Raw genomic sequence first — 26174 nt, 5'->3', positions numbered from 1 at the left:
GGGCAAGCGTGGAGGCGGCAGAGAGCCGGGATGGGATGTCTGCTCTCAGAGAGTGCAGATGGAGCTCTGTAACTAGATCAAAGACGGACTCATGAAAGGAGAGGGAGGTTTAATCGAATTCTGCAGACACTCAGGCACGCAGGGAAAGTGTGTTAGTTTTTTGCGTATGTGTGTGTGTGTGTAAGGACTGCCATGTGAGTGGAAAGAAAAACTACACAGTTTTGAGTGTGAGTGGTGTGGTAAGTGAGTTAGGAGAACATTAGGATCTGCGGCTGGTGTGTATTTTTATATATGTGTGTGTGTGTGTGTGTGTTAGAGCAGGGCGATATGGCCAAAAATATTTATCACGATATATATTTGAAAATTTGCGATAACGATATAACCGACGATATAATTGATGCGAGACAAAATACAACTCCACAACATTACTAGCGCAAAAAGACAACCTTCCATTTATTTTCACTTAAACAAGAAGCTGGTTTTTATGTACATTAAAGCTTTATAAAAATGTAACAGTGCAAATGCAAATTCCTTGCTGAAAGTTTAACCAAAAGGCATTTCCAGTAGAAATGGGCTGACATATCCTGAGCACAACCATGTATAATATCCACTGAAGTCAAAAAGAGGTGCTTTGCAACATTAAACTGCAGTGTGCAGTACGCATTTTTTGGACCATAAGGTGCACGGGATTATAAGGCACATTAAGCGAAACAAAGCAGTCAGATAAATCAAACTTTATTAAACTCATTCTTCTTGCTTCCTCCACTTCTGTACCATTGATTCATTAATGTTGAATTCTCTGGTAGCTGCTCTATTCCCATGTTGTTGCAGTATATTAATGACTAACCTCGTATTGTGGATGGATTATCTCAGTTGTTCTCCTGACTGAAGTTTGGTCCGTTTACAGCATCCTGCCATGCGATTGCATTTGTCTCTAACCATGAAGAACCTTCACGTTAACTTTTATAAGTGGAAAAGTGTTAGTGTTCGTCCTCCGGCTTCACTGTTTATGTTATGCTAACATAGCTGTGTCGCTAGCGATCACGTAGCACATCATTATATACCAGCTAGCCAAACTTCAGTAACCCTACAAACGTCACTGCTGTTTAGTTTCCTGTCTTCATTTATGGTGGAAGTGATAGCAGAGCTGTACGTTTGAATTTTTTCAGAAATCTCTCAGTCAGAACATGCAATATCATGCTTAGGTAACTAGCGAAACTAGCGAGCTAACTTCCGCTAGCTTCCTGCTAACTTCTAACTCCGTTAAATGTAATAACTTTTGTTTTCATGGATGCCTGGAAGTTAAACTTTATAGTTACACCTGGTAAAGCAGCAATGCTGATCGTTTTATTAAAGATGAAAGAATTTAGACAGTTTTTAACTCTAAGTGATGCTGCAGTGTTGTTTGACCTGAAGTATACGGAGTTTAGGACCCAGATTACTCCCAGATTTAAGAGCATCTTAGAACGGCCGCTTGCATGTTCTGCAAAAAAATGTGCTTTGTTGTGTATCTGACGGACAAACACCAAACCAGTTCCACATCACGGAAGTTGCACCATTTTTACAAACCAATTCTGGTTCATCTGTTTCACTCAACAATCGGCCATGTGCGTATGAAAACAAAGGCACTGCGCATGCGCGTTTTACTCCCATTCTATCGCGATATTTCATTTTCCTATCGTTGCCTAACATTATACCGGTATTACCGTGAACGGTATAATATGGCCCAGCCCTAGTGTGTGTGTGTGTGTGAGTGTGTGAGAGAGAGAGAGAAAGATCCTGGGCAGACAGCTTAATGCTTGATTTTAAACTGACCAGCGGACAGCTGACAGTTACTGACAGAAAAACTAAAGCAACAGTGCTGAAAAGTGTCACCTCACTATGATTTTGCATTAAGATAACAGACGTTATGCACGTAGCTCTTATCCCTGCAGTTTTAAAGATAAAAATGCCTGCTGCACCTGTTTATATTTCACTTTAAGACCAGAAACATTGTGCAGTGGTTAGCACTGTTGCCTCCAAGCAAGCAGGTCCTGTGTTCAAATCTACCCACTCACTATCCACTATGTCCTGCTTTCTCCATGAGTCTGCATGAGCTCTCCCTGGATTTCCATCAACAGTCCAAAGATATACGTGTCAGGTTAGCTGGTGATGATAAATATGCCATATGTGTGAATGGCTGTCTGCCTCTGCTTTAGCCCTGCAATAAACTGGCGACCTGTCTAGGGTGGACCCCGCTCTCTACTGGAGCTGCTGCTCCTTCACATTGAGGTGTTTGGGTATCTGATAAGGATGACTCCTGCGCACTGGGAGAACAATCAGGGTAGACACAGGACATGCTGGAGAGGTTATGTCTCTCGGCCAGCTCAAGTACGTCTTAGCATTCCCTGAGAAGAGCTGGAGAAGGTGGATGGGTGGAAGGAGGCCTGGGTACCTCTTCTTAGACTGATGCCCCTGCAACCTTTACCCAGATAAGCATCACAAAAAAGGTGGATGGATGTGTATATGGGTGGATGGACTGTAGATAATTTAGATGTGATGTTTTATCTCCTCGAGGCCAACTAACAAACTGAGAATTCAACAGTCTTGTGAGCCACACTTTGTGACATTGCTCTAATAAACATAAGGCTCTAATAAGGATAATTTGGCACTGACACATGGCAACACTTCCTTCGTTATTTGGTCTTCATTTTTATTTTTGGAAGCTAAAACACTGTACCCCCACCATGCTGAAGGGTGTCTGGTTAGTTAACCTTTTTTCCCCAATGACAACCACAAAGTAGTTTTGAAAGCTGGAACAAAAAAATCCTACAGCACCTCCTGTGCCCTCCACATGAGGGCGGACCCAAGGAGCTTTTTTTAATTAAGCATAGCTGAGCCACAGAGGCTCGCTCTCGAGTCCCTACCCCAGGCCTGTCTCCAGGGTGGTATCCTGGTGACCTGTCCTGGGCAGGGTAAACTGGAGCTTTGACTTCAGTTCCTAAATGTGTGTTTTGGACAGATGTGTTCTGTGTGTAGTGCTTACGTTTGCAGACACAGGCTCGATCCATCATCCAGATGAGGGAGGAGCAGTACTCGCAGTAGGTGGGGATGCTGTACTGAGTGGACTTGAAAATGTGGCCGTTGTGTTCCTCCACCTGCAGGGGGCAGCAGACCTGCCAGTCAGCTCAGTTGACATATGAAGCAGAGACTGCATATAAAAGATGTCTGTATCTACTAGGGGTGCAACGATACTTGTATCGATATTGAACCGTTCGATACAGTGCTTTCGGTTCGGTACGCATATGTATTGAACAATACAAAATTTGTAATTTATTTTATCAACTTTCCTTCTGACGATGCTGTCTGTGTTGAGCGCTCAGTGAATCTGCGTTCGACTACTCCGCCTAGGCTGCACTGTCGAGCGAAGATCCACTGAGCGTTCAACACAGACAGCATTGCCAGAAGGAAGAGCGCAGGGCAAGCTAGCGAGACAGAAGTTAAGCTATCCTTGCAACATGGCAAATTGAACCTCCCCCACCCTCATTCAGATCTGGCGTTTGGAATTATTTTGGTTTTCATGTGAAGTATGACCCTGAAGGTAAGCGCGTCATGGACTAAAGTAAAACAGTATGTTGGATGTGCCACGCAATGCTCAATTACATGGGTGGGAACTAGTGTGTTAGCGCAGTTAGCTCGTTAACGTGTTGGCCGTCTAGCCCCATGCAGGGGTAGCTCGTTAACGGAGATTTGCAGTGTTGTGGCGTTAACGTCATTTCAACGAGATTAACGCTGACAGCACTAGTGGGAACACAACGAATATGACTGCACATTTACGCCGACATCATCCTAGTGCAAAGACAAGTGGAAGCAGACAAAAACAACAAGCATGCATGCTACAAACTTTACCCGAGTCATTTAGACAGCCGTTAGCACATGATTCTCCTTATGGGGACCTGATATGTTTAATATTGTGGCGAGCTCAGACAAGGAGGAGACGGAGGTGTCGTTTGGTCTTGCTTCCCGTGAGCTAGCCAGGGAGCACAGCCGTTTATTGACATCTGCAGAAGAACACTGCCGCTAGCTAACTGCTCAGCGCGGCAACCGCATAGCAACAACAACACACAGAGCGCCCCTCTGACCCCGGAAGGACACACCGTCGCATCGAGAGGGCGTCACCCGTCACTATGGCAACATAAACAAAACATAACTGTACAAACAGAACCCCGAACAGCCCTGACCCGCTACATAGCCCACACCTAAGGGGTCAGTCGTCCCCGACGACCCCATTACCCCACACAAAGTCCTGCAAATGTCCAGGTGCCTTCTTTTGGCGCACCGGGGAAAAGTCACTCGGGTCAGAACATGGGGTGCCACCATCATCCCACTTCCGACACCAATGTGGCGAGCTCAGACAAGGAGGAGACGGAGGTGTCGGTTGGTCTTGCTTCCCGTGAGCTAGCCAGGGAGCACAGCCGTTTATTGACATCTGCAGAAGAACACTGCCGCTAGCCAACTGCTCAGCGCGGAAACCGCACAGCAACAACAACAGCAGCACACAGGGCGCCCTCTGACCCCGGAAGGACACACCGTCGCAGCGAGAGGGCGTCACCCGTCACTATGGCAACATAAACAAAACATAACTGTACAAACAGAACCCCGAACAGCCCTGACCCGCTACATAGCCCCCACCTAAGGGGTTAGTCGTCCCCGACGACCCCATTACCCCACACAAAGTCCTGCAAATGTCCAGGTGCCTTCTTTTGGCGCACCGGCCGGTCATGACTGGCGGGGGAAAAGTCACTCGGGTCAGAACATGGGGTGCCACCATCATCCCACTTCTGACACCAATGTGGCGAGCTCAGACAACGAGGAGACGGAGGTGTCGTTTGGTCTTGCTTCCCGTGAGCTAGCCAGGGAGCACAGCCATTTATTGACATCTGCAGAAGAACACTGCCGCTAGCTAACTACTCAGCGCGGCAACCACACAGCAACAACAACACACAGGGCGCCCTCTGACCCCGGAAGGACACACCGTCGCAGCGAGAGGGCGTCACCCGTCACTATGGCAACATAAACAAAACATAACTGTACAAACAGAACCCCGAACAGCCCTGACCCGCTACAATATGCTGCTGAGAATATAGCCCAGAAGAAGTGTATAGTATTGCTTTTATTTTGGGAAGAGCCATTTCTCTGTAATAAACTCTCTTTTCCAAAGATGAGTGATTCCTCAATCAGATTTATTTTTTTAATTACTTTTGTTTCAGCAACATTAAATTTAAAAACTGTACTTTTGAGTTAAAATATATATTTATAAGTTTAATAAATGACAAATTAAAAAGGCATGAACATTTTTTTTGTATCGAAAAAATATTGAACCGTGACACCAAAGTATCGAACCGAACCGTGAATTTTGTGTATCGTTGCACCCCTAGTATCTACCACTCAGGTTTGTGAAGCCCTGTTTTAAATCTTTGCAGAACTGGTTGCAATATCTGCTTTTTATGATTGATGGTATGAAAGTAATTTTTTCTTTGAAACTAACAAACTCACAATATCAGTTTCCTTCTTCCTTGACTTCTTGCGTTCTCGTTTTGGAGCCTGAAAAAAGCAAACATGACAAAATTTGTTTTCTCTGTATTTCTTACCAGTAATGCCTTAAGATTAGCAATTTTATGATGTTATATCCTATGAAAGAATTTCTCTGTTATCATTTAATGAATTCATCCAGATGTTACTGGTCTTACCCTGCCGATGGTTCCCTCCATGGGCTTATACTCCGTCATGAATTCATCCAGGAACACCTTGAACGTGTTGACCCACACCTTCACGGGTGACTCGCTCCAGTCTCTCTGCTCCATACGCATCGTCTTCTCCAGGATGTGCTCAAACAATGCGTACAGATCCTTGTAACGGATGCTTTTACCATCATCCATCTGGTGGCGAGGAAAAAAGAAAGGAAAGGACGCAGAAAATGTAAATCTAGTTTAAGTGGCAGCATCTCGGTTTTTAAAATCTTCCTGGTCGTGTGACAGCAATGACAGAGTAAAAGAGGGTGTCAGACTCACAGCGAGGGCAGTGGAGTACGAGTTGAAGATGTTGATCCTGAATTCCTTCAGCGCTTTCTTAAAAACAACATCCACCATGGTGTCCTTTTTACCATCTTCAGAATCAAGATCGGCAATCTGAGGGAGCGAAGCACACCAAAATAATCTATATGGATCAATATGTGAATCGGAGTTTGGGGTGAACTGTTCCTTTAATTCTGTTTGATGTTTAATTTACACAGACAACCACATACGACACGCTGCATGAGAATTTAAACGTTACGTACTACGAGGTAACCCTTACAACTCTATGAACAGCGAAAACACACAAACACTGCTCTTTGTGTGAGTCAGTGAGGCGTGTGCGGCCTTTGCCCTCTCACCTTCTTCATGAGGAAGTCGTTCATGCTGCGATAGTCGTGGGCCGAGGTGAGGATGTGCAGCGCGTCATTCTGCCACTGGGCAGGTTCCAGAGCGATGCTGCTGATCTTCACGCTGCGACGTCTCTTCATTTTGGGAGACGGCTCCTTGTTCTCCTTACTGTCTCTGACCCCCCGAGATGAAGCCGCCTCCAAATCTGGACTGTGAGGAGGAGACGGGCCTTCTGCTACACAAAGACACCAAAGGTTTAGGCTTAATTCATCTAGGAATAAAATACACAATTTTTTTGTTTTGTTTTCCATTAAAAACGACTATTCCTTATGCTATACTGTGCACTTCTACTCTTCACAAATTTATTACACCATGTCTCAAATTTACTGCCAGAACAAATTCATGCTTGCAGCTCTGATCCTGTTTTTATTCACTTGTGTGTACCGCACATGGGTGTGACCAGGATATTCTGGAAGTAGAGCTCCTCTTGGAAGTCTTTTTCAACATTTAACACAGCTGCTATTTATGGATCGGTCCTGTTCACTTGTGCCTGGTGATCTGTGTCAGAGGCCCATCTCTCTCTGCAGTCTTCTCTCATCAGATGGCAGATGGCCGTCCCTCCCCGAGCCTGGTTCAGATAGAGGTTTCTTCCTGTTAAAAGGAAGTTTTTCCTTCCCACTGTCGCCAAGTGCTTGCTCACAGCGCCATCCGATTGTTGGGGTTTTCTCTGTATTATTGTTGGGTCTTTATCTTACAACAGAAAGCACCTCGAGGTGACTTTTGTTAATGTGATTGCAACTGACTAAAAACGAGTGTGCTCCTGGTTGCTCTGCCTTTAAGCTTTGAAACTCTTGAACTGCTGAGACACAGCTCTCTCATCACCAGCAATGATCCGTCATATTAAACCTGCTGTTCTCTGCATATCCACATCCATGAAGAAATCACAAAGCAAGAGGAAGATCCAGAAAGCGATCTAGAAACAGCAGCAATGCTGAGGCTGTCCAGAGCTAATCAGGTGACGTATTTCATTTTTATTTACAGTTCAGAGATAATTGTGAGCACATCTAGCGTTTGCGTGCTTATAAATCTGCTCAGAGGCTGTATGTGGCATGCTGAATAGCTTTTATTTTTACCATGTGTTTCTCCAACTTCACTCATGCTGGCCTGCTTCTCCCTTGACAGTTTTTTCTCACTGTGTTTCGTTTTACTCCAGAATCGCATCTTCCCTCTCATCCTGCTGAAAAAACAAAACAAAACAAAAAACTTCAACATCTAGCATAAAAAGTAAGATGTGACAAGAGAAAGTTGAGGAAGATCTACCTTCCATCTTGACTGGAGGTTTTCCTGAGGATCTCCATCTTGCCCAAGTCCCCTGATGACATGGTCTTATGGATTTTCTTCTGGTCTTTGTGAGACGACTGGAGAGAAAGATACAGTGAGTGAGAAAGACCACAAAACATATTTATAATCTGTCAGCTGACACGACTGTGACATGTTTTGATTAAGAATTCTGCAGAGTTTTATGGTTTTAGCAGAGTTTATTTGCAAAACTACAACTACTAAATTACTACTTCGAATAAATAAATGATCACATTAACTTCATGTGAAGAAACTGAAAAAATCGGCACCATAAACATGCACAGGCCTGATAATGAGAGTGTGTGATAGGCAAACAGAAGTCATATGTGTTAGACTGTGTAGGAAAATCTCATTGTTAGTGAGAAGTTACTCTGGTCCAGCTTTAATTGGCTCCAGCATGCAGGAGCAGTGCCGTGCAGTGCAATACGAGATGTTTTGTTTCAAGGACGGGTCAAGTTTGGGAGGTCAGAATATGAGAGAACAACGTCTTTGACCACATCACACGAGTCAAACGAGTTTGCGCTGGGACAGTCTGCGTTCAGTGCTGTAAAAGAAGAATATCTAAATAAACTCATTCTGAGTTTTAGCATTTTATTTTTCCTTCATGACAGATGCAAAACTGTGAGCAGTTTGGTCTAAGAGGATTTGTAATTTAACATGGTGAGGGGGACAACCACAGGTAGATAAGCTGAGGCTTCACCTATCATGTTGAATTTTCATTCACAGATACCACTGAGCTTGTTTTTTACATCTTCTATTATTGTGAACCTATTGTGCTCAGTTTTAGCTCCACACTGTTACACATACCGTTTTCTCTAGCCAAGCTCCATTCTGTAGTCTTGCCCTTGCTGTAGGTCATTAGTTCAGTGTTTGACCTACGCATCTTTCTTTTGATTGGCTTACGCTCACAGACAAAAGGTTTAAATGGCAGGTGGGTGTGGCTTCTGTGCTGAGATGACCATATTAGAGATGATATTATCCTCTGTAATACGTCTGAGATGGAGGGTTTAGAGCAGTCTGAAGCTCACGCTTTAGGCTTGCAGGGATTACTTGATCTGTGGACATGTTTAATATGAGCTTCCTTCATTGTTTCATTACATATTCAGGGCTGGAGCTACACACCGACTCAAATAGCTGCTTGTTAAAACCACAGTGTGCTTCCATCACGTCACAAAGCAGAAATTCTCTCTTTAACATCAAAGTGAGCTCACTGCACTCAAACAACTTCCACAGTCGCCAGATCTCAATCCAACAGAGCACATCTGGAATGTGGTGCGACGGCATATTAGCATCATGAATATGCAGCACATTTATGCGTGACACTATCATGTCAAGATGGATCAAAATCTCCAGGAAGTGTTTCTAGCACCGTACTGAATCTGTGCCACAATGAATTCATCAGTTTAGAAGGCAAGGTAACTAATGACCAATGAGTATATATCACAGGAAATATAGGAAAGCATAATAGGTTCAGGTTACGAATAATTATGAGCTTTCAAAACTTGATGACTTTGCACTTCACTCTGTAAATTTTGTATCTAATGAAACAATGCAAGCGAAGTGACCCTGTTGCATTTAGAACCTGTCTGAATAATTTAAGGATGATGACATTTTTGCAAAGCACATATTATCTGAATTAAACTAGCTGATAGAGCAAAGTGAAAACGGTAGTGTGGTCGAGAAGCTTGGACTTAGTTTCAAACTAGCAGCCACCAAAGCAGTGTGCAAGGCCATTCACAGCACCAAGTGACCTTTATCAGCACTGAGGAAAAACACAAACAGCGCTGCCATATTTAGCAGAGAAACATGTTTTTGGTCTGACAGCGTTGAAAAACTGAAAGTGGGGTTAGCAGTGTTAAAAGGCTCGTCCCCCTGTCGTGTGGCCAGATGCACATGAGAAGAAGGTAGAGAGGGGGACCGAAGTGGACAGGTTACTCGCACGGAGGTCAGGTGACCGCCGCAGACCCGGTATTTTACCATCTCGGAGTCACTGTGACAGTCAGCGTCGGGGTGGGAGTGTGGGGGAGACAGAGAGGGGGGCAGCGTGCAGGAGTGGGCGGGGATGTAGTATTCATCATCGTCATCCGACTGGGTCGCCCCCTCTGAGTTACAGCGAGTCAGGAAGTCGGAGCGCGTCCGGGACATTCGGGCTTTCTTTTTGGGGCCGGGGCGGCCCACCTGCTTCCAGGCAACCATAAGAATATATCAGCTGTGTGTGTATGTGTGTGTTTGTTGGCGTGCTTGTATTTACTTGTTTTGTGTCTTAAACTTGACTCAAAGTAAATAAAAATCTCAATCTTGAGTCTGAACTGAATGAGTAAAGATAACAATAATTACGATGTGCAAATGAAATTAAAGTGATGTGTAGAAGCTGCAGGCTCCTACCTCTCTGCTTCTGGATCCAGCAGACTTGGAATCATCTCTGAACATGGCGAGAGATCGTTCCTGGTTCACCAAATCCTTATCGGACCTGCATCAAATCACCACAGTTTAAAAGGTCCTACTTTGAGTTAACTGGTCTCTTTAAAAAGCGCTAATGAAGTCGACTTTTTTTTGTAATGAAGGAAAACTGGTGATACAGATTTGGGGAAATGAATCATTAGCCTTTAAACAGCACTGCAGGCTTGCAGCTGTTCATATTGCACTTTCAAAATAAAATGACTCGGATTAAGTGAGTTGATTTTTGGCATCTTCTTTAAGCAATTCTTCTTAAGCATCTTCTTTTGGCCATCACAATATTTAAGGGTTATGTTCACCAGCTCCAAGGGATGAAACTGTGCACCTATCTGGCCCAGGTTGTTCTATTGACACCATATGAAGACCTAGCTTAACACAACTGTGCAACTATCCACTGGGACTATTCACTCTACACGCCTCCTGCTTGTCCTGGCTAACTCAAAAAGATTCTCCCTTCCAGCAGATAAAGACCCCTCCACCCCCTCCATGGAATAGACCACGAGGTAAACAGTTTGCTTTGAGGAGTTTTCTTCCATTCAATCGAAACAGAAGAGGCACTGCAGGTGTGTTCATGGCGTTCCATTTAAATAGCTTCAGTGCACTCTGGAGAGGCAAATATACGCCTCGGCCCTGCTAAACAAACACAAAAGCACAGTTTACTTACTTGGAGAACGGCAGCTTGCGCCTGGGTGGGGAGAACACAGTACTAGAGGGTTTCTCCACCATGTTCACAATCACAGTCTGGGCGTTGCTCTTCTTCTGGGCCTTTGGAGGTTTGGTGTCCAGGACCGGGCTGGGGGCCTCCTTTGCTGACCTAATCGTCTTCCTCTCCTGCAGAGTGGGGAGTACGGCAGGAACACTGCATGTGGGCTTCAGGGCAATTTTGATGTCCATCTCTGCGGAACAAATCCCTGGACCTTCCTGACTCTCTCCACGAGTGAAGGGAGCCTTTGAAGACTTACCGACCACAAATATGTCTCTCTTGGCTTGGGTGGAAACGCCGAGAGGCTGCTCCCTGTCTGATGCTATCTCAAGGCCTGCAATAGGGGTCATTTGGGCATTGGGTGCTCCTGTTTGAGAAGCTCTTTCTAGAGTTTGGGCTGCCAGCAGCTCTCCCTCTTCCAAAGGACTCTCTTTCTGCATACTGATCAACACCACTACAGGCCTTCGAGACGTGGACTCCCTTCTTTCTCTGTAAGAACTGCTGGGGCTTTCAGATTTTGGTTCATGAGCTGGACTTTGGTCAGAAGCAATATAAAAAGTTGCCCTCGGGGCCTCCACTTTGTTTGGCAACTCAGTCACAGGCTTTTCATTATAGTTGGAATCTCTCAGCCCCTGCTGAAGTTGAATATCCAGCGTCTTGGGCTGTTCCTGAAGTACACTGAGCTGAGAACTATATCCTCCGGAGCCTTCAGTTTCCATGTCTTCCACACTGAGAACTTCAAAACTTCCTTGACTAGCCGGGGACCCTTGGGGTGAATGTCTGTGATGCTCATCCTGTTGAGAGCTGCTGCTGCTGTTTGGGACCGGGTCTTCTGGCAGCGAACCCCCCAAGCTGGTACTTCGGACTTTAAGAAGCTCCAGGCTGAACTGTGCCTGCTCCAGCTCTCTCATTCGTCTGCTCTCTCGTTTCGACCGGTTCTTATGGCTGCTCTCGTCTGTGCTCCTGCTTCGCTCCAAGTCATCTTCTTTTTCCATCTCTGCTCCATAAAGTGAAACAGACTTAGAGTCTTCGGGGAGCTGTGCAGAGATGTCCTGGCCATAACTCTCCAGTCCGGATGAGGCGGGCTCTCTTCTTCCTGCCTCCATCGCTGCTGACAGACTTGTTTGTTCACCAAGTCTCTCGTGCTGCTCCTTGAAGTCTCTAAACCTGGAAACAGTAATAGTGAGGAAACAGAAGCCTATTATCCACATAGGCACCACCATGATTTTACTTCCTGTGCCAAAAACTTGGGTTTCTACACATTTTCACATAAAACACCACTTGGTGGCAGCAGATACAACTGTGAATCCTAGACTGTGCATACAGACAGATAGTGCAGGTGTCCCTTTGGATTGTTTGAAGTGTGTTCGAGTTCAACACTGTTTTGTTTTTTTTAAACCAGCAATAAGGTCTCCAAAGTAGCCCTGGTTAGAATTCCTGTGTAAATCTCATTGGCTGCATTTTGTTTAAATGCAACAATGTTAATGTGTCAGTGCATCAGTCCAACTATACAAATAAACACGCTGTATTTAAAAGACACTAATCAGTTGATTCAAACTACCTACAAGCTCAACTCCTTCACTCACCTGAGTCGAGCGAGGTATCCTCTGCTCCTCGCCTGTAACTGTATCATCGCTGCGTGCGTTCTGTGGTAACGCCTCCTCTCCCTGGATCCCTTCCAGGCTGTCTGAATTGCAGTAGCTGCCAGAGCCCTCCGATGGCAGCAGTTTTTCCAGCTCCTCTGTATGACGATCGCTGAATCCCGCCAGTGCAGGAACTTTCTCCTCTCTCTGTAACCCCTCCAAGCCGCCTGCAGACACAACGCTGCTCCCTCCTCAACGCTCAGGTCAATGGTGGACTGCCTGAAGAGGCAGAAACGCCACCATCGCTGAAAGAGAAAGAAAAGCACGGTGAGACAAAATAGATGTGAGGGAAAAAAGTCAGGCTGGGGATCCTTGAATATGTTGAGCTAAGCTTTGAATATTTTTTTAAAAGAAAAAGATGGTCATCCCCCTTTGGGACCACCTAAAATATGTGCATATCTGTGAGGCTAAACTGACGCAGTTTATGTAAGAGATGTATGAAATTTGACGCCTGTTATTCATTCACTATGTCAAATCAATATGATGCAGTATGACTGACACCGCAGGAATGTTTGATTCAGAAAACTCCTCACGTTATTTTGATTAAGCCCAACTCCAAAACTTGAACTGTAATCTTGGAAGGCCCACGCAGAAATGCAACCAACAAGCACAGAATAAAAATCCCACATGTGACAGTTTATGTTTCGATGCTCTGATATTCTCTCGTAAAAGTTATCTGTGCCTGAATGGATCCTGCTCTGGAATGACCTGGTGTGTTTTCTTTCAGTCTCATGAGGATTTGGACAGCTTCTCTCCAAGAACTCTTCCAGAAAAAACAGAAAGAGCAAATTTGTTGTCTTTCATCCTCTCTCTACCACTTAGTGCTGCATCGTTTTTTCCACAGTATTTACTCTGTAGCACACGTGTTATTTCTTTCTTATAACTCATTAAAAATGTAACATATTCAGTCATCATTTAATACAGTAGCTTTATACTTAATTTCATACAATTTTATTCGTATAGCACCAAATCCCCAAAAACCTATCAAAAGCTTTCATGGCTTTTGCTTCCACTAGATCGATCGTGCTCACCAAAGTAAGCTAAATAGCAACTGACTTTGGCCTTTTAGATGAAAACACACTGCTCTGGATTTATAACAAGACAAATGAAAGCTGAATACACTCAGGCAAAGGCGGTGCCTGACTCAGGACATCCACTGGAGCATTATCTGGTATATGGATGCAATCGCATTAACATGGATTTTGTGTTAGAGACTTTGCTAGTTAAAGACCAAGAAGACAAATATCATACTTTATATCCCAACGCAGCATCATTGAAGGTCAGAGCTCTCCTGTGAGGACACAAGTGCTTATCATCTCAAAAGGAGAGACTATGTTTTAAGAACCATGACACTTAAAGAGTTAATACACAGCTATTAATCATCTAATGCTTAAACAGTCCCAGACTGGATTAGTGATACCCTTCGAGCATTAAGGAGAACAGAGGAACAAAGCTATAGAATTGGACCACTTCTTAGGCCCATCCCATCACAGCGTCTCACCTGAATGGTGCACGCAGCTCGTCTCATGTTGACAAAGTGCTTCCTCTCCAGAACTGCCCTGAAGCGGCGCTGCAGCATGACGATTCTCCGCAGGACCTCCTGGTGCAGGAGGGTCTGAAGACGCTGGCGCTCGGCCTCGCGCAGGAACACCTGCATCATACAGAAACATTAGGTAAAGTGAAGTTGCTGAAGTCCACTGCATGGGACATTTTAAAAAAACATATAGAGAGAAGGACAGTCCATTTATAATTTCCAGAATTCGTACCATGGTGCTGCCCACTTGGTACCCAGCAGGGGGCAGGTGGATCCGTCTGAAGAACTCCCTGACGCCCGACTTTGTGGGGCTAGTGCCCCGAGGCAGCAGCACATGGAAGTGATGCACAAAGTCCTGAAAAAAGGATTTTTGTATGTTCATTTTCTGGTGATTCATTTTGTGATGAAAATACAACATTAAAAACGTGTTTTGTTACATGAAGACAGAGTTCTGGTTAAGATTAAATACAGCAAGGAAATCTAAACATCATGACAAATGTTATTTTCTCAATAAAGTAAAACATCTTTTAAGCAACATAGTGATAACATGGCTTTGGCTGTGGATCTGCAGCGCAGTTGCGTTAGGAGGGGATTACCTGAAAGGTGTACTTGCTGCTGTAACCTGATTGTCTGATCCGGACGGTTTCCAGCATACCTGTGTACCTCAGCTGTCTGAGCACCAGACTGTCGTTGAAGCGCAGCGGCAGCTAAGTGGGACAGAAAAACAACAGGAGCGCTTAAACACAATCCAGCAGTCGGTCACTAAGAGGAGTGGAGGCTATTCTGCAGGAGCGATCACCTTCTCAGCGTTGGAGCGAATGCACTTGACAAAGTACGGCTCCGACTGATCCAGAGTCTCCATCAGCTTATTGAGTGACGCCTGCACACACAAACTGAAATGATCACACTTTTGCTCTTTGTTGTTACTGATGCTGCTGCACGTGCTCGTGCTGCCGTCTGCTGTGTCACCAGTGTTGTTGTAATTCTTTGAGTGCTCCAGCAGAGGGAGAAAGCGGCACTGACCTGGAACTGAGCGCTGATGCTGGGAGGCTTCTTCTTCTTGTGCAGATGAAGCAGAGACTTGGTGATGCGGTCGTGGAGCGTCACGCTGCTCAGGTAGCGCAGAGACTTAATGTCCAGCAAGTGCTGCGCACAAAAACCCGGATCATTTACAAACCTGTGTATCACTGAAGTGAATGAACACCTACTAAGTTTTGCGTAGTGTCAGGTCAGCGTCTTACCTTGGGAAGAGTTGGTTTAGTTTTGCAGTTTTTGTTTCTCCTGAACATGAGAAATTATAATTAGCAGATATTATCAGCAGACTCAACAGCTATTAACATCTTTTATTTCCTCTGTATTAGTGCTGATACGCTCTCTTATCCCTTCTTACAATCCAGCCTTACAGGCCTTACAGTATGCTGGGGGAAAGCGCCTTAAAAACCATTGCTTTAAAGACAGCCTATTATACTTGTCTGTATTTTTTGCCGGCTATACTCTATACTGTTACAGTGACATTATATTAAACATGCCAAAGTTTTGATTCATGAAGTCTGTGTGTGTGGATAATCCCTGTGACTCACAGTCTGCTCAAAACGGCTGCTTTTAGACAGCTATTTCCTTCCTTGGCTCTGTATGATGTTAATGACTGCAGATAGCCCTCAAATGGGCACGAAGATCTGGCTGTCAGCACCAGAAGCCTGACACATCTGCCGTTTAAACCTCCAGTTTACAACTGGGGAAGCCAATCAGAAGATTCAGACAGCGTATGAACAGCACCAAGTTAGAGTGTAAGATATCCAAGGAGTTTTTAAAACTGTGACTGACACAAAGCTACTTTAGTAGAGTCCAAGAATAAAATTAGTTAGCAGGAAATGAGCAGAATAGGCTCCATTTAAAGCGTATCACTACTAATATTAGACCAACAGGGGCGGGCGAAGCTCAGGAAGTAGAGTGGATTGTCTACTAATTGGAAGGTCAATGGTTTTAAATTGCTCCTGATGTATTGTGTGAGTGTGTGGGTGATAGATAAAAGAGCTTGAAGTGCACAGAACAAAGCACTGTATGATTGCGTGTGCATGGGTGAATGCATGCTTGCAGGGTAAAAGCGCTTCGAGTGCTCAGCGTGATATACTGGATTGAGAATTATCAAAAACAAACAAGCAAACAAAAAGACTACTGTGACTTTGTGATATGTCACTCACATTAGAATTCCCTGAGCTCTCTCTAGGAGCTTGCTGTTGTTCGAATTGAGGAAGATCCCATCTTCTTCCAGCGCGGGGCTTCCCATTGAAGAGAGGCGACCCGACCTGGAGGTGCGACCATTACATCCAACGCTGTAGCCATCCCTACAGGGAGGGAGGAAGAGTGAAGATCAGCACAGAGGCATTTTATTTAATACTAATAATACACACTCGAACTTACCAGCTGGCCTTCTCATTGAGGGCGTTGGTGCCTTGAAGATCTGACAAGGGGGTGCGGGGATTCTTCCTGGTTATACCTGGATAGGAAGTGGTGAAGGGAGGAAAAGGAAAGGAAATACAAAAAGGAGTCAAAGGTCACAGGGTTTATCAACACCTACATCTCACTCACCCCGTGTTTGAAGCCACAGCATTAAGATCCAGCGCTTAAGGGTCTCCACTAATCCCCTAACTCCAACTCTCTACCGTTCTTCGTTTTCACTGCTCTAACACACTTCTTCTTTATACATGACAAACAACTATCTTCAGGGCAGTATCTCTGTCCCACTTGGACTCTATTAGAGTGGCTTTGCTATCTGAAACAAGCTATTTTAGCCTTCTTCTGATTGGCTGCCCTAAACAGCAGGTGCAAAAGAAAATTGCCCAGATTACCCGTAATTTGGGCATTACAGATATTATCTTAACAAGGCTCTTTCAAAGCAAAATATAAACATTACAGTATATGACTGTTTTCACAGGCTTACTTGTAGTAACCATGACTAGTACACAGATGTCGAGGTGCAAAATCATCAGACTTTCTCTTTTACAGGAAAAAATAAAGACTTGAGAAATTCTCTTGGGAATTTCCTTTGAAATGAGTTGCATTGCTGGAAAGCTGCTAAATCCCACTTCTGCAAAGTGCTGCTTTACAACATTAGGATACATGACATGACTTGAAGTATGCAAAAACACACTCAGGCACACAAATGTGATTATCAGTGCTGAAAGGAGTGATAAAGGACGGCCAGAAAAACCGTGGGTGTCATTAAACCCTTCTGGTCTACAGAGACCTGATTCATTTGTCCGATCACTCATGCGTGGGAAAATTTTTGGTTATGAGCTTTGCTCCTAGGCTGAGTCAATCTGCCCAGAGCTCAGAGTGACCCACATACCTGATTTCTTATTAATGGCTGCAACAGAACCAGTTTACCGGGCCTCAAAACCACAAGCCACCCATTATGATCTATACAGCACAGGATTTATTCCTTTCATTAGGCCGAGCTATGTGCCTTCTTAACTCACAAGGAATCAATCCATTTAAAAACCTCTTTCACAAGGATCACCTTCCAAACTCTACTTAGATATGAATCATAACAATTCAATATAGTACCATTTAATACATAAGTGAAGATAAAACACATTAAACCTCAAAAATTACATCAATTTTCAAAAGAATGCCTCTCATATTCTTAGCAAATTGAATTTAAATGATCAATACCAAAAAATATTGCACGCTCAAATAAGTGCTGACCTTTCAGTTTTACAGAGGGTCCCTATTATTCTGGCTTCAAATTTATTGAAATATTGACCCTGCAAACCTATCTTTAAAATCTGACAAAACAAATCCACATATGAGGACAAGCGAAATCCCACATCCTTATTATTTATAAGGATAACACTCATCATACGAACGTGAAGGGTGCAATATGCAAGATTATATATGCAAGAAATATAGCTTTGTGTCAAAGACATCTGTGTTGTATATCTACTGAAGTTGGGATAGTATTCAGCTAGGACCAGCTGTACCTTTCCGTAATACCAATTTATAGCTCAAGAGGAGCTACTGACTCATCCTAGTGTCCAGTCTGTCGAACTAACACGAAAAGAAGAAGCAGCGCTCCCCAGAGATTGTTTTTCACTTTTATACAGTCTATATACAAAGCAGGCAGTCAATAAATGAAACAAAAACATGATGACTGCAGATCCTGGGAACCAGCAGTAATGTGTGACCTGCCTTGGATTGCGTTGAATCCATGCAAAGCCTACCAGGTTGCCTATGCAGGCAGCTGATGTTGTTGCCAGCTTTGATACTTTTGCATGACACAGTGTACTGGTGTAAATCCCAGCGTGTAGGTGATAGCATGTACAAAACTCCTGCTAAACTGCTAAGACTAGCCAGACTCTCAAACTAATGTGTTTGTAAGTGCTACACTTTTTAGTGACATTCAACACATAATTTGTTTATGTATTGTTTTTGGGAGATTTTCTTTCTCTTAGACTAGTCGACTTGCCTAAATACTTTCTGCTATTTAAAAAACTAGTGTCCAAAGATTAGCATGGTAGGCTAGTTGGCGATTCTAAATCAGTTGTAGGTATGAGAAATATAAAGTGCTTTAGGTGTATAGACAGGGGTGCACATAAGTGGTCCACAGGTGCGCATTCGCTGTCAAAATAAAAGACGTGCACCAGATAAAAAGTTGCAACGCGCGTTTGCGTCCATATAAAAAGCACTGTTTTTGTCCGCTAGAGTCGGATTTTCACGGCATATTCTGCACCACATCTCTATGTGTTCATCATTTGTTTGAAGCCAGCTCACCTCCTGCAAGTACTTTTCCGAGAATACACGCTTCTTTTGTGGTTCGGACTCCTTCTGACATTTCTTTGGAGGTGGAGGAAGACCAAAGTAATTGCTTAAAGGAGCTTCTTCGACATCTTTAAGAGTTCTAAACAAATGTCTGTCCTCCTGAAAATCTTATGTACGCAAACACGCGTTGCAACTTCATATCTGGTGCACGTCTTTTATTTTGACAGCGAATGCGCACCTGCGGACCACTTATGTGCACCCCTGTGTATAGACTGACCTGCCGTATGAACATATGGTTCATTATAGTTGATTTGTAGTTTTAAGTGCCTTGAGTGGTCAGTTAGACTAGAGTGCTACAAAACTGTGTGTAGGCTGCACTTTTAGCCTAGCATCGCTTACACCCGCAGCAAGCCTAGTTTGCCTTTCAAGTCAGTCATGGAGGTTGGTTGTTGACTGATGATGTAACAATTATTGGCAAGTGAAACAAAAGAAAGCCACACTAAGAAACAAAAGTAACACTGCCACTTCTAGGCTAAACTGTTTCACATATTCCACCTTTGCAAAACAAAAAATCATAAGTAAGGTGAGGAATAGAGAAAAACACAAATAACTAATACGAACTGTTATTTCAGTTTGATCAGTCTCAATTTTTGGTTAATAATCCATAAAACATGAAACATGTATGAACAAAATACTGCAAAAATCCATGACAATCCTTTTGCAGCACAAAACCGTATCCATGGTGAAATCACAGTGTGTGGGACTGAACTGAGGCTGCACACAAGTCTCTCCAACTTTCTTCCCACCGTCTATTAGTATGAATGTGTGCAGGAAACTCCGGTTACTTACTGTATTTCTCATCTTTGCATCTTTGAAGGATCTCGAGGCTCCGCTGGTGAACAGGGTGGTGAAGAAAACTGAAGCTGTCAACGGTTTTAACAACAGCACAGGGAACTGCTGCATCATTCCCTAAACCAGAGAGAGGGAGAGAAAATATGACAGTAAAGTCCAGTCAAGCATCTATCAGGAATATTAAACATAATAATGGTTATACTGTGAGTGGATTAAGTCACTAAGCTCTTTGGAGTTTGGAGGTTAGATCTACACAGAGAGTAGATAAGCTGGGAATAATGAACCAACTCCATCACAACAACCTACTGTCATTCAAAACCATGAGTCAAATGCTTATGAATGCTGACTATTGATTTTTAATACTGAAGGTTTGACGTAGTTCCTCTGGTGCCCACTGTAGTGGTACCGAATCTGTCCTCACAGAATCTATAAAAGATTGAAAACCTTGCTAAACTTCCTAAAGCGAACAAAAGGCAAAGAAAAATTTTCAATTGTGGAAGTTTGTAGCCGAGCTCCTGTTCAACCATGAGCACACCCCCCTGCACTTTTTACATGGCCTGGCTACTTGAGTCCCGACTGAAGACAGAAAGTTTATTATGATAAGGTAAATACACCAACTAACCATGTACAAATATTTAAAAAGGCCCACATCTTAACAATCAATCATTTTTCTGTAGCTCCTACTGTCAGCTTGGTTAATATTTGCGATGCGCAGTTTAGCTTATGGAAAACAATACTACACACCTGTATACTTAATATATTTGAATGTATAGCTAGTCACTGTTATCCTCATTTTGGACAAAGAAATGTTATCAAATAGTAATCTGAGACAAACTCCGAAAGTTTCTGTAAATATAATTTCTTCTGAAAATGAATGCAGAAAACACCATAAAAGTATCTGTAGCACCTGCAGGTAAGTTAGTCTTTCGTAACAACTATAGGGGGAGAGAGTGCTTTTACTTCAAGTCTTCATACCATAATTACCTGACATCTAACATGGCTTGCTGTGCTGTTATTTGTACACACAGCCCAGCCAACAGTTTTGGATTATGAAATAGTGTTTTTGGAAGGTTTCCATGTCTGTACACTGCACCCATAAGTTTTCAGATGCAGCTTGCTAAACCAAGCTTTCCAGTGTTAGCTAACAGCTTTAACAGTCTACTCTCTCACCCATGTGTGGTCACATTTAGCATAAAAAAGTTTTTTATTTTTTTTTAAAGAAGTTGTGGCTGCAACAGCCATCTTTTATATACAGTCTATTATGGCAGAACATTTTTTTTCCTGGCCTTTAACTTAAACGGTTTACTGCATATACTGAACCTGCAGGGTGTTCTTCACCTGTTTTTTTGTGGGTGTGTCTGCGTCCAGCCTCCCTGAACGCCACATGAGCTCTGAAGTAAGCGCGGAGCACGGCCCAGCGAAAGGTCGCCACGGGGTCGATTCCCATCAGGCCGCAGATGAAGGCGTTCTTGCTGCTCTTGAGCAAGGCCACAATGTCGGGACGCATGTGGTCAGTGTTCTTCTCCCTGAAGTCCTGGATGAAGGAAAGACGTGTTTTCAAAACTGAGTAACAGCCTATTTCTTTCATTTAAAGAAGAACGTTAGGCAACCTTTGTAGGACTAAAGCATGAAAGCACAAAGCTGAAGTATTACAACAAACAAGGACCTTAGTTATTGCTGTGGCTGCGATTTTATTTCTTGTTTGTAAAGCTGTGGAAAGGCACTTGGCAGCAGAGTTTGCAACTATTTATGGGCAAATGTTTCACCTCTTTTCTTTACTCAGTTGTGTGGATAGAGTTAAATAGCTTGCATGATAGCGCCATCGATTTTCATCTAAGACTTGGCAAGAATGCAAATACATATTAGTATCTAAAATGTCAAAATATTGCTTTAATCTTCAAAGCCATAATTAAAATGAAGCAGTTTTACAGCCTGTAAATATGTACTTAATTCACGCTTGTTGTCATGCACCTTTCGCTTCACATTAAGCACGAGGTGAGGAAAAATCTTCTCACACATCCATACGAGTGGAGAAACACATGCCCCACGCCCTCTGCCCCATCTGTCTGTAAGGAATGAAATATTCCAACTTGAAGTGGTGCTATCATAACAAAGCTTGAACTATAAACCCTTCTCTGTCCATATGAAACAAATCAGCTGTGCGCTCGCTGCCGAGCCAACGTCAGGCACATTTCACGTCTGCGGCTCTCGCTGCACGGTTTGCACCAAACGACTCACTGGCTCTGAGCAAATATAAGATATTTTTCCACAGCTGAGATAACCAGCTGTTATGGATTTATATTATACAGTGAAACAACAATACGCTCGATCCAGTCCAGCACATGTGCTTCTTATCAAAACGCAGCTGGGAAACGAGCAGAGAATTAGATCTAACTGCAAAAATAGGTCGACAGAACAAGCAGATCTGCGGCAGGGTTTCAGGATCCATAAAGACTCGAGTGAAGTGAGACAGCTCAGACTATCAAAATCTCAATTTGATGCAAACGAAAGGTAGAAAAGTGGATGTCAGATTCCGAACTGTAGTTCCTGACTTCATCAGTAAATTGATGTTATCACTGGAGACATGTCTCCTAACACTTTATTTAAAATGAAGTCCGCAGCAAAATTAACAGATATCAGTGGAAAAAAATCTCTTTTTTTCACGTAACTGTTTGTGCCAGCGTGCTTGGTTTAATGCCTAATTTTGGGTTCATTCGCAGCTATTAGCAGGTGGGGCCGTTCTGTAAATCCAGGGCAGCAACAGAGCAAACGGTACATAACTCCTGGATTACTGTTACAGTTGGCTGCCCTGAGATTATAAGCAATTACCAACACGTGCAGGGTCGGGGACACGGTGAAACTACAACGCTGAGGCTAGGATGATCATCGGTGGTGACGTGCTACTGTAAAAAGCAGATCAGATCTTTTGCATGACAGCAGAGACTCGTCTTACCTTGACTCCGTACTTGACTTTCCCAGCGTAGTGTCTGATGATGAAGGCAGGCTCCATGACAGTGGGGAACTCGATGTAGCTGTTTCCTTCATGCTGACGCTTGAACTTGTCCAGCAAGGTCTGATTGGAAGCTTGAGGGAAACTGCAAAGACATTGATTTCATCAGGCTCGCATTCAAAGTCTCTAAAGACCAAAGTGGACACACTTTGGTCTTTAGAGACTTTTTATCTTCTGATTATTTCAGGAAAATAAAAAATAAGTTACAATAAGTTACAAACATTACCACCACCTGCCACATTTTTCCCACACATCTGCACTTCTCAAGCGCTCATCCCATTCCTCTAACCCCAAGAGATTAAAACTCCCTGTCACATATTTAATCCCATGATTTAAATTTAACCACAAGGGTGCTTACGAGGCCTCCACTTGCACATTCTTCTTTGGTATTTTCACCTCTGCTTTATGGACATTTAAGCCATTAACTACTAACCTCTGCTGGCTGGATCAACATTCCTGGAGATGTTTCATATCACCTCTCCTCCCTGCACCTCCAGACCGCCCTGCCTACCCAGGTGGAGGTCCTGAAGTTTGATGCTGTTAAAGTCAAAATGAGCCCCCACACTCGTCTGATTCTGCAGTAACATAATCCATCTCTCCAGAGGCCCTGAAGGCTGCACTAGCTGTGAGTGATGAGATCTCCAAGAGACTTTCCTTCTTTTGCTATAGTCATTTAGCATGAAGCTCCTTCCTGCGGCAGCACAAACCCTGGGAGAGATCCTGTCTGCCTCATTTTTTTCTTCAGAGATCCCCCTTTGACCCTATTTCTTCAAAATTGCTTCCCCACACCCCAACACGCACACACGCTGTACGAACAAATACATACACGGCATTCGGTCCACTCCCAATGTTATTACATCCAGATGAAGCAGCTACGCTAAGTGGCAGGTAAGATGACAGCTAACATAGATAAATATGGTTCCAAAGATGCACCGCCTGGTGTGTTTTTCTATGCGAGGGGGCTGGGGGAGCATTTGATTTGATTTATGAAGAAGAAAGATGCCGAGACAGAGAGCTGACCCGCAGTACAATGTTTCACCATAGGAAAGGCAGAGAAAAAGCACAACCTGTTACAGTAAAAGTGGGGGAGGAATCAGTATATCTTTGGTTAAACCCTGGTACGAGTCCCAGTGTTGGTATCGATCAGGCTAATGAATGAAAAGCCTGCAGAGGGAGCAATCGGTCTCTTCAGTTTAACAGATGCACGAAAGTAGTTTCCGTGTAGCGTGACCATCATTGATGAAGCACACTGCAAGGGGACAAAGTTTAAAAGCAAGAACCAAACTGCAAGCAATAAAAGACCTATCTATACTCTGCTCTTCAACTGGTTTCACCAATAATCAGCTACATTTATATCCTCTCCTCATGTTTAGTGAAAATCCCAATAATCAGACAACCCATTTGAATAAGCACTTGGCAACAGTGGGAAGGAAAAACTCCCTTTTAACAGGAAAAGAAACAGGAAGAAACTATCTAACGCAACTGGTTAAGTGTGAGGGGAGGGAGACAGGACAAAAGACACACAGATTAATGATAACCAATGATTAAAAGCAGAGTTGTGTATAAACACAAAGAGAGCAAAAGCAGGTGAGTAAAATAGAAACACTCATGGGAAGCCCCCAGCAGCCAAGGGTCTATTGCAGTATAACTAAGGCTACGTCTACACTAGCCCGGATAAATTTGAAAACTGTGTTTTTGTCTGAAAACGCTCTGTGTCCACACTAGCGTTTTCAGTCGTTTTCACAGAGTTGTGCGTCCACATTGAAACAGACGAAAACGCTTATGTTCCAGTACTGCGCATGCGTGAAACGCAAGAAGATTCGACCTGCCTCGCTTCTGTCTGCCGTTTATTTACTTTCCGGGTCTTTGAAACGTTGCGGCAAAATGTTGAGGAAAAGTTTTTTTAAATGGACTAACAATGAGGTGGAGTTGTTGCTGCGAGTAACACAAAGGTACAAAGTTGTAAAAGCGAGTGAGAATAAAATAATTTGAAGAAAAGCTATCTGGAGCATGTACAGACTGATATTAATCTTTAATAGGGCTGTCAAAATTAAGTGCAAACAAAACAACTGCTGTATAATGCCCTCCGCTATCTTAGTTTAATTGGTCACATGACTGCATCACATGACTAAAATGTGTCATCCGTTTCAAAACGTCTCCGAGTTCGCTGTCCACACTGCAACGCGAAAAACGGCCTTTTCAAATGTATCCGCTTTGGAGAGCTTTTTCAAAACGCTGTTTTCCTTTACCGAAAACGCCGTCTCAGTGTGGACCAGAGGCCAAAATGGAGAGAAAAAGATGTGTTTTCAAACGAAAACGTATTAGTGTGGACATGGACTGAGGAAGGGTCACCTGAAGCCTCCCTGAGAACCCATGCTCAGTTTTCAGGCCTCTGATTCCATTTTATAGTTGATAAAATACACCGTTTCCCTTATAACACATGGAGGAAACCAGCAGTTGTGCAATATCTTGCAGAAAATGGTTCGACTGACAGTTTTAATGATTATCTAGTAAACAAACACGATCCATGCTAATCAACAGGTGCCGTACTTGCACTCCTCGTCCAGCAGGTGGAACAGAGCTGTGGGTTTCTTGCTGATTAGGTTGATGCAGCCACTGTTGTCGATGTAGTCGATGTTGTGCCAGGTGATGCCCTCTGCCCTGTACTCTTCCTGCAAGCAAGAACAAACAGACAGGAGAAGGATGGTCAGTAACTTTGCGAAACACAAATGAAGCGAGACAAAAAACCCGTGTGTTAATGTCTTTGATCGCTATGTAGCTAAAGTCTGACAGGATTTCTTGCATATGCTGTTCTTCTGAATTGCTTTCATATTTTCCCACAGGCATATCTATCAATCAGTCTCTAGCTGCACTACAGCACGAGAGGTTAAGCATCTTACACACGCAGCAGAGCTGTTTACCAGCGCTGCAACCAAACATGTTCTGTTTTGCATGAGATTTTGACTTTGATAAGCATGGTTCGTACAGGCCAAAGAGTATGCTTATGCTTGTGCTGGCTTTCCATAGAACTCAATCAGGAAGTCTTCAGTGATGATTTCATTCCGCTGAAAAACCTGAGCCACCATTAGGAAAACACCTGGCTGCTTGCAGACTGTCAGAAAAAGCCATTTGGCAAGATCTGTCTGCCTCTGAAAGATATGACCCTGGTACCCTTGACACCCCTAAGTAAGAAATCAGCGAGCCTCTGCCAGCTGGAGGCGGAAAGCATGAAAAGTTGATTGGGGCGGGATGAGGTTAACGTTCTGCTCTACTAAGAAAACTACTGTTGAGGTACATTTGAGAAAGTCATGTAAACAGGTCCTGCTCCAAAACCTTGCAGGTTAGAGAGTGTCTTTCAGTTAGGCTGCTGGAAAAGAGGATGCACACTCAGCAAAAGGTTTAATGGCAAGCACCACCAAAGCAGAAACCTGGCTGAAAAAAAACCACAAGAAAA

The 26174-nt window shown here is 43.6% G+C and overlaps 1 protein-coding gene and 1 long non-coding RNA gene across 3 annotated transcripts in view; one reads left to right on the top strand and one right to left on the bottom strand.

The window, feature by feature from the left end:
* Positions 1 to 26174, bottom strand: part of LOC146704988 (unconventional myosin-IXAb-like) — a 159606-nt gene that overhangs the window by 9239 nt on the left and 124193 nt on the right. The window contains exons 12-34 of one of the 2 annotated variants that reach the window (XM_085462491.1): positions 25271 to 25392; positions 22664 to 22805; positions 21049 to 21244; positions 19708 to 19827; positions 16519 to 16594; positions 16299 to 16442; positions 15339 to 15378; positions 15121 to 15243; positions 14897 to 14977; positions 14694 to 14804; positions 14330 to 14452; positions 14065 to 14214; positions 12507 to 12808; positions 10882 to 12087; positions 10146 to 10230; positions 9738 to 9938; positions 7722 to 7819; positions 7535 to 7638; positions 6413 to 6636; positions 6051 to 6167; positions 5730 to 5918; positions 5536 to 5583; positions 3026 to 3137 (exon numbers count right to left, since the gene is read on the bottom strand). In XM_085462491.1, coding sequence (XP_085318617.1) covers positions 3026 to 3137; positions 5536 to 5583; positions 5730 to 5918; positions 6051 to 6167; positions 6413 to 6636; positions 7535 to 7638; positions 7722 to 7819; positions 9738 to 9938; positions 10146 to 10230; positions 10882 to 12087; positions 12507 to 12808; positions 14065 to 14214; positions 14330 to 14452; positions 14694 to 14804; positions 14897 to 14977; positions 15121 to 15243; positions 15339 to 15378; positions 16299 to 16442; positions 16519 to 16594; positions 19708 to 19827; positions 21049 to 21244; positions 22664 to 22805; positions 25271 to 25392 — 4114 coding nt within the window. The remainder of the gene's footprint in view (positions 1 to 3025; positions 3138 to 5535; positions 5584 to 5729; positions 5919 to 6050; positions 6168 to 6412; positions 6637 to 7534; positions 7639 to 7721; positions 7820 to 9737; positions 9939 to 10145; positions 10231 to 10881; positions 12088 to 12506; positions 12809 to 14064; positions 14215 to 14329; positions 14453 to 14693; positions 14805 to 14896; positions 14978 to 15120; positions 15244 to 15338; positions 15379 to 16298; positions 16443 to 16518; positions 16595 to 19707; positions 19828 to 21048; positions 21245 to 22663; positions 22806 to 25270; positions 25393 to 26174) is intronic. The other variant, XM_085462492.1, reaches the window with a different exon arrangement.
* LOC146704989 (uncharacterized) lies at positions 7634 to 14071 on the top strand. Its single transcript, XR_014921252.1, has 3 exons — positions 7634 to 7836; positions 12603 to 12830; positions 13291 to 14071. It is a non-coding gene; the product is annotated as an uncharacterized LOC146704989 (long non-coding RNA).

Source organism: Copadichromis virginalis, linkage group LG7 (genome assembly GCF_057382275.1).
Source record: "Copadichromis virginalis isolate Kocher_CV1m ecotype Utaka linkage group LG7, C_Virginalis_male_GT1.1, whole genome shotgun sequence".
Classification (NCBI taxonomy): Eukaryota; Metazoa; Chordata; class Actinopteri; order Cichliformes; family Cichlidae; genus Copadichromis; species Copadichromis virginalis.
The sequence above is the reverse complement of the archived record's forward strand: the minus strand, read 5'-3'. Positions and strand labels throughout refer to the sequence as shown.